Source organism: Tyto alba, unplaced genomic scaffold (assembly GCF_018691265.1).
Source record: "Tyto alba isolate M040663 unplaced genomic scaffold, T.alba_DEE_v4.0 Super-Scaffold_18, whole genome shotgun sequence".
NCBI lineage: Eukaryota > Metazoa > Chordata > Aves > Strigiformes > Tytonidae > Tyto > Tyto alba.
The window spans coordinates 30,722,949-30,731,568 of NW_024881280.1; the positions used below are offsets into that span (position 1 = coordinate 30,722,949).

Genomic DNA, 8,620 nt, shown 5'->3' on the forward strand with positions numbered 1-8,620 from the left:
AATATAGGAACTTGAAACCAGGCAAAAAAGGATTCATGTTTCTGAATTGACAATAATGTGCTGTTTGAGGGACCGTGGAGAACAATAATATTATTCAGTAATTAAACAGCAGTCAAGAATATGAGCCTTTTGACACTCTCTGTGTTCCAGATGCTACACATATTCTTTCGGACAAGACAATAAAAGATGTTAGCAAATTGCTGTCAAAACAAATATGGAGGATGCGGTCAGTCTCCCCTGGAATTAAAATAAAGGTCTTGATGAATGCTCTTGTCTGATTCAGGATTTTAATTACATTATATTTCTTTGTTTTTTAAGGAAGAAAAGCTTCTGAAAACACTCGTGAAGCATGGGGTCCGCAGTGGAAAAACTGCCAGTTTAGAGATGGAGGTGGACGGGCTGCCCTTCTACAACACCCATTCACTTATGATTGAAAAGCTGCTGCAAGAAGCACAGCAGTGACTGCCCCTAATGATTGCTATATCAAGAGTTGCTCCGATGTTATTTCCTTATTCCCTAGGCTCTCACAAGGTATAAAAGATCAGAAAAAGATTACTTTTCATCTCTGGTATCTTTGGCATGCGCAACCTTTCATTGTTACCCTTACAACATCTCTGTGAAGCGAGAAGGGGATACCATCACGATGATTTGGTCTACCTTTCTTTTCTATAATATTATAATGGATAATGGATATTAAATTATATTAAATACTAAGAGGTGATCTGGATTTTACAAAGAAAGCATGTCATTAAAATGAAATATTATTGCATTGCTGTTCCTGTTTTACTAACCTCATAACTGTAACAGGAAGTAACTCTTGTAGCAACTTGGATTTAAAAATACCTTGTGGTGGGGAAAACAGCTGCAGTGGAGAGGGGATGTTCAAAACAAAAAAACCCAGTCACTGTTACAGTAGTGAAAGTTGTTAAATACAGCCCTCTTGCACGCTTCTCTAACACTGTCTCCTTTTGGTGGAGGATAGTTTGTGGAAGTGTGAGGAGATAAGGGAAGAGCTTTAACTGAGCTAATGAAAATAAAGGCAGCGTTGCAGATCTTCCCTGTAAAAGGTAGGCTCTACCATCTGCCTCCTTTGTATTAGTAGTTTGCCATTTATATATTCTGTCCCTTTCTGTAATACAGAAGGGTAATACAGAAAGGTGTAGACATTTCAGGGTATCCTGTTGTTAAGAATAAATGAATTAAATACATAAATAGTGATTAAAAACAATGCTTAGAAATTAAAGCATGATTAGAAATTTTAAAACATTTGCATTCAGTATGAAATAAAATTATGTAAATTAACATTGAGATGAATTCCAGTTATAGACATTCAGTTCCTGATGAAATTAAATGAAGCAAAACTAAATATCTCAAAAGCCTACTAACACCAAACCACTACATGACAAATGGTTGTGAACTGTGCCTGACTTTTGTCATTTAAAGCTGTAATTTTATTTTAACTCACGATGAGTGTCAGGGCTGAAGTTCTGCTAGTTGTCAGCCGTTGCAGCAGAGAGGATAGGGTAAATTTTCCACTGCACCTCTCAGGCACTGATGCTTTAGCTGTCATGAAATGATTATAACGGTACAAAAGGCAAGCATCAAACCATTGTGTTTAACAAGATGAGAATGGCAGTTGTGTTTAGCCACTGCTTTTTCCAAAGGACAGTGGATTTCCAGCAGTCAGCAATACCTTGTATCTACTTTTCTTTCTGGCAGGTGAGTTTTATTTTCCTTTTCTTATGTAAGACAAACACATAACTTTTTGGGAATGAGAAAAGACAGTTTGTTCCACATATACCAGCATACTTTGAACATTAATCTTCTGAAATCCTTGAGGATACACAGTCTTTAAAGACTTAAAACAGATGAACGCATGTGAGAGAAAGAAATCTTATTGCCAGACTTGCTGCTAAACATTCAGATTCACCAAAGCACCCAATGTTGATTTTATGGATCAGCCATTAAGCCTTCTTGAGGGATGTTGCAGTAAAACTATCTTTGAAATTTCACAATTAGAAAATAGCTCCTTTAGAAGTCTCCAAACTGTAACTATTAAGTAAAATATTTCATATGAAGGCTTAAACTTTTTGCCAAAGCCAACAACCCATCAGAATGGCATATGTTCACTGTTGCACAGAACCCACAGAACTAAATTGCCAGAATTTAAAAATGTCTTTTTGGGAAAACAAGGCAGCTGATTTCCTTCCCTGTGTGCTATGTGGTCAGTAGCTTACTGACATATTACACCAACAGGTGCAATGTATATTATTCTTTCCAAACACTGACTTTTGTCAAAAAAACCCTCATTTAGTAAGCTTTTACTCTTTCTTCACCAAAATACAAGTTTTCACGGTCAGATTTCATTAAGAAGTAAAAAAATGTAATAATTTATTTGTTTTTTTCCTCTAATGTGTGTTTTTAAAATCCCTTCTTGTGTTCAATCCCAAGCACTGTATTTAATCCAGTATCAACATGTAGGGTATCTCTAGCAACCATAGTAGGACCCTTGATTGACTATATTCCGGCTGAGATGGAAAGAAATGCTCTAAGCGGGGGTTACCTTCCTTCCATATTGGTTACAGTTGTGCAGTCTAAGCCTAACAGTTATCATATAGACAGTTTAGATAAAAAACAGAAAAACAAAGAAAGAAACACCCCCTCTTCTCTTTCAGATTAGAAGGTGAACTGCTGAGAACTGTAGCAGAATGCTGGACTCCTTGACACAAGTTTCCATCTGATTTTAAACTGCAGCAGCTGACCAAAAGCTGACCACATCAAAGTACCAACTCAAATAAACTTTAATCCCTCAGATGACAATTCAACGTAACATGGCATGCTCTGCATTCCATCTAATTTAAACAAGATGGGTAACTGTAAAGAAGTAAAATATAAACAAGACAACAAATATTTCATCCTAGAAGAAACTCTGTGTGTGTCGTACAGCCTGCCAGGTCATGGCAGTGCAAGTAGCTGGCTCGGTGCTCAACAACACACAAGCAGGGCATTATGGAGGGGGGAGTCCCTGCCTTACACCCCTGCTGACACAGACAGGAGAAGAAAAGTGAAGCTAAACAGCACTAATAGTCACAAGAAAAAAATGCATATGTAAGGTAATTAATCCAGCTTGGTGACTGGTCTAAGTATACAAGAAATAGAAAATAATTAAACAAACCAAATGTTAACCTATGCAAACCTAATCCACCCCAGGGAGTGGGGACGTGAATCCTTTCTGCAAGAGGAAGGAGGAGAGGATCTGTAGTCTCACAAATAGAAACTGTGAGTCAAAGCCATATGATAATTATTTCAAACACAGAAGGAACAAATATAGGAAGAAAATAATAAAAACATTATTTATTAAACACATCCCCTAATTATTTCTAATATTGCACTCTCAAAGTGCTTTCCAGAAAACTGTTAGAATATATTAATTTTAAAAACTGATGACGAGCCAAGCTGTGTTACAACGACATACTTCAGATACCAGGACTAGGCTGTCTGTCTAGTGAATCTTTTCACATTAAAAAAAAAACAAAAACAAAAACAAAACAAAACTGATTATAGACGTTATCAGCTCCAGGTTACAGAAACAGAGGTGTTTCAACAAAGGTTTGAAACCAAAGGAGTGAAAGGACAGGGCAATATTCATGGTGTAACAGCTACAGGTACAAGAAGGTATGATGAGCAGACCACAAAGAACAATCACACGGGATTCATTACTACAGTAAAGGGGAAAAAACCCTAGAGTGGAGATGGTAGTAGAAACAATACTAGAGAGCACAACTCCCACATCTTTAACTGCCATTAACTCCGCTTATTCCTGTGTTTTGTTTCTGTCTAAACCAGGAGACATAGATCATTCATACATCACATTTCAGATACTGTATTTACTGAGCAGTGACCAAACCCCAATCTATAGTACCTATGAGAGAAAACAGAGTTTAAACAGAATCCATTTAACAGTTTCCCTGACAAATCCATTGTTATTTACTTGCCTGCATGGTCTATGCTGCACAAGACACACGAATTGCGAAGGACAATCAAAACCTTAGCAAGGGGTAGTAGAATGTAGATGTAACTAAATTTGTCTTTGAACACAGTGACTCAGAGAAGCACATGGGTTCAAAGTGCCTCACGTATTGCCAACCTCCTGTTCTTTTCCAAGTCACCAGATCAAATTATTTATCCCCATCAGAGCCAAGAGTTCTCATACCTCTGGAAGTCAACAGGAGCCTTATGATGAAGTACAACAGTCTGAGATTCAACAGTCAATCAACAAACTGAAGCTCTCTGCAGATGCTGAGTTCCTTGTGCATGTTCTCCCAGAACGCCTCAAATTATTGGATTGGTTGTTGTAGGAGGTTGGTTCTGGCATGGTCTCTGCAGGCCTTGAAAGTGGCTGAAGGAGAAGTTATTTCAGAGTTATAGAAATGTTGCAGAAACGCATTTTTATTTTCTTTTTTCTTTTTGAAAGTACATATGGGGACATTTAATTTGTTCTGCCTCCAACCTTTTCGACAGATGACGACAGCTTGTAGAGAATTAATTTCTCTAGATGCTACAGGAGCAAACAGAAAGCAGTTAAAGACAAATTCAGCAGAACCACACACCACGAGTACTAGTTTATTCCAGTCAATGCAGTCATCAAGACAACAGGTTTTGAGTTGCACCACAATGACCTCAGACACGTGATTGTAACTGAACTGACTTAGCGTGGGCTTTCTTCACTATTGCCAAGGTCCAAGCACCTCCAGAAATGACCTCACTGTACTGCATTGCTAACAAGCCCTTGGGAGGTAACACTGTTGTAATACATGGATAAATCAGATGGATACACGAGCAGGACCATAGCTGCAGCTTTTAGATTAATGTTCTTCTTTAATGAGCGCTATAGGCTACCCATGATAGTTGTGGAGGAGTCCTTCATTCTAGTATCATCGGGTGATATTTGTAATAACCCTGGCTGTTGCTGATGCTGTGGCCTGTTGGGAGTTTCTGGCGCATTCAGCGGATAGGATTCCTTCGTCTCAGTCCTCAGACACCCTAAACATGTTAAACAAGAGTCCCGCATCTTGGCAAAGTTCTGGTAAGTGCTTTCACTGGAAAAACAGTACAACACTGGATCAGCAACACAATTAAAAGTAGTCAACAGGAGAGAAATGTGGTAAATATTAAATATTTTCTCAGCAAAAGAGCAGTTGTTCTCCAACAAGCTGCGAACCACAAGTAGGATGTGGTATGGTCCAAAGCAAACTAAAAAAATGAAAACAGTGCTTGAAACCAGTCGTTTAATTTGTATTTTCTTCTTCTTTTGAGTGCCGTGGCTCTTGTGGACAACTCGTAAAATCCCACAGTAAGAGAAGGCCAGCAGAAAGAAGGGGAAAAGGAAGCCAGCAGAGAAACGGTAGTAATTGACATTGTGCTCCCATTCTTTGATGGGGTAATGCTCGAAGCACACCACGTGGCTCTCGGCATCCATACTGATCTCCCCGTGCGTAAAGACAAAGCAACACGTCATTATTTCTTTGGTCCAGATAACAATGCTCACAATCGCAGCAGCCTTCATTGTCCGAAACTGTTGAAACCGAAAAGGGTGCACTACTGCAAGATAGCGGTCAATGGAGATGCAGCAGAGGAAGCCCACACTGATATAGATATTCTCATACAAGAGGATGCCACATATTTTGCACAGCAGCTCATTGTATGTCCAATTGTCATGCTGTAAAACATACTGAAGCCAAAAAGGCAAAGAAAATATATAGAGCAGGTCTGCTACAGTCAAATTGCAAAGGTATATACCCAATTCATTTTTAGTCTTGATCTGTAAATACCCATAGTACAGGGACAGGCAGTTAGCTGGCAAGCCTAATATAAATACAAATACGTATACCACAGGGGATAATGTCTGGTGGATATCGTGATTAATAGTGCAATTCTCAGTTGCATTCTCTGTGAAATTCACCATCTTCTACTTCTCCCCGTGTATCACTCATCAGGGTCCCAAGTGAACAGATGTAAAATTTAATTTCATCCACTTTCACGTATTACTTATTTCTTCCACAGATCTTTAGGCTGAAGTGATGACTTGCTGCAGGATGTTATAAACCTGAAGGTAAAACACATGCAAATCTTCAGAAGGGATATGACTGTCAAATACATATTATGGTTTTCAGTAAGCTGCCTTTTCCTAGCCTTAAGTTTCTTACAGTCTTTGATAGAAGATAAAGCCTGTCTGGGAAATCATTATTCATATGAGTAAGCCCTAGTACTTACCAAAAAAGTACCAGAAAATTTTGTGCCCAAGAATCTCAAAGCAAATTACAAACGTTTGTCACTTTAGCTTTGCAAATATCTAAAAGTTGAAGAAATAACATTTCTGTTTTGCAGATGGGATACAACAGCAGTAATCTGATTTGTCCACAATGGAAAACATGTCTTGGCAAACCAGCAGTCCATTCAGTCTTCCTTAGAGGATGCAGGGTGCACAAAACAGTTTCTTTTTAATTTTAATTTCTTAAATTTCCCTTGGATACAAGGTAGTATGGAATATGCAGTTCAACCCATCAGGATGAAAAGCTGGAATTTTTAGCAGTCTCTTCTCTTAGAGTTATTTGCAAACACAATCCTGAAAGCTACCTGTCTTTCTCTGTCAGGAGGACACCATAAGTATTCTCGTCCTACAGGATATGCAATTTCAGAATCCTTATTCACCATGGACTCTCAAAAGCACTCATTTTCTGTTACTACTTATACATTTGCATCTTTCCTTTTCATCTTCATTGAATATGAATATAATTGGTTTTGTCTGAAGAATCTTCTATAATCCAAGCACATGCCCACACAAACCATTCCTACACTATAATATTACTATTTAAGACACTTACAAACATCACAGCTGACAACAGGTTAGCACTCAATTCAACTAGGACAAGCATTCAGCCTTGAGCCAGCTCACAGTGATTAAACCCTAGACTAAACAAAGTATCACATTCAGCATTTTATCACCTCCTGAGATATGTTCACACTGGCATAAACACTCAGGGCTGGTAAACAGCAGGGCAAACTGTGCCCAGTCTGAAGAGGATCTGTGTTTTACCTGATGATGCAGAACAGTGAGACTGTTACTTCTTTCAATCTCTTCCAAGAAAACGCACTGTTGTAGTGTGTACTCTTGTAAGGTTAACAGTGCACCGCTGTAGTGTATGCTCTTCTAAGGTTAACAGTTTGTGTACTCTTCCTACAGCTTCAATTAATATGGTTTCAAAAGGAGACAGCACTATCCAGGGGCAAAGATAAGCCCTTGTTGCTTTTTCCTGCTTGCTATCCTAATCGGTATTCTTGTCATCATCTTCTGTCCTGTCTAGGAACATACAATTTTTTCCAACAGAACCCTTATGAAAAGATGACCAGTAAAATTACTGTCAGCTGTAGCATTTGAGGATGTTGCTGTCAGGTTTTTTTTTTAATAATTGTTTTTTCAAAATAGTGGTGGGCTTTACTCCTGTAGAAATTGTAAAGAAAATCACTTTCTTTAGGCCAGAAAAGAATTGCCTGCCTGAAATAAGTGACCAAACCTGCAAAGACTTTCAGTGTTGAGCTTCACCCAGTGTAGCGCAGTCCCACAGAAGTCACAGCAAACTTAAGGACACATATAAAAATTTAAGAATTAGAACATGTCTTACATTCCTTTGCTTCTCCTATTTTCTTACCAACAGACAGAACATCAGCCCCGGTTTTGGTGGAAGTGTTCTTGGGGATCTCAGGTACTTTTAGTCATGAAACAACAGGCCAACATAAACTCATCTCTCTCAAAACGTCTAACTTCATTGTCCAACACAACTAGTGTGAAAGACTGGTCAAGTCTAGCGCTGAGCAAGCTCTCCTCTCCTCCTCTCACTCTCACGCAGCTCCTTTGTGGGGTTAAGAGTCTCACCCCCTCCACTGTGGGTGGCACAATAGTTATTACAGATAAATCAAGCACAGCAGCAGAAAGGTTGCTTAAGGGACCCAGTCACAGATACCTATGGTTCAGTCTGAAGCTTTCTCCAAGAGATTGCCATAACCTTCCCGTGGAATAATGATGATAATATTAGCAGTGCAGACACGTACAGCAGAAATTAATCACTAAATTAGGTACCATTTTCCCAAAGGACTGTTACTTAGGGGCCACTGGCTCTCCTGTAATACTACTCAGTGAACTGTGCACTTCTCAATGGCTTCATAACCATCATGCAGCTTTTCTGTCTATAGGAGACCAGGCTCCACACGCACAAAGACAGTGCACAGAATCTTTGCTGAGGCCGGTTTGATAACCTACTTACCCCACCCCATCTTTTCCAATCCAGAGCTCCAGGCCAAGTACAATTGTACTTGAGATTTTATTTGATATTATTTAATTTCCGTATAATAATTTGGTGACTTTTACATGTAAGAATAGACTTGTACGGAATGACTGGCATATCTAGTTATAGTCCAAAATGCCTAAAAATCCGTTACCTATCATCTAATCTACCAATTAAAAGCGTCCACTTCCTGTTGATAAGGCCAAAGAGTAATTCAAAAGCTGTCTACAATTTTGAAAAGTCTGAACTGTCTTTATATGTCTAGCATAATTCGACAG

General features: G+C 38.8%; 2 protein-coding genes across 11 annotated transcripts in view; one reads left to right on the forward strand and one right to left on the reverse strand.

The window, feature by feature from the left end:
• Positions 1 to 2,639, forward strand: part of DGLUCY (D-glutamate cyclase) — a 48,924-nt gene extending 46,285 nt beyond the window's left edge. For all 10 annotated transcript variants that reach the window (XM_042791028.1, XM_042791030.1, XM_033010537.2 and 7 more), the window contains one exon: positions 319 to 2,639. In XM_042791028.1, the coding sequence (XP_042646962.1) occupies positions 319 to 462 (144 nt within the window). In that variant the 3' untranslated portion in view covers positions 463 to 2,639. The remainder of the gene's footprint in view (positions 1 to 318) is intronic.
• A 2,211-nt stretch (positions 2,640 to 4,850) lies between these two features.
• GPR68 (G protein-coupled receptor 68) lies at positions 4,851 to 6,324 on the reverse strand. The gene has a single exon (XM_009971339.3). It carries the CDS (start codon positions 5,963 to 5,965, stop codon positions 4,889 to 4,891), a length of 1,077 nt encoding a protein of 358 aa, XP_009969641.1. The 5' UTR covers positions 5,966 to 6,324; the 3' UTR covers positions 4,851 to 4,888.
• Between the last annotated feature and the right edge of the window lie 2,296 nt (positions 6,325 to 8,620).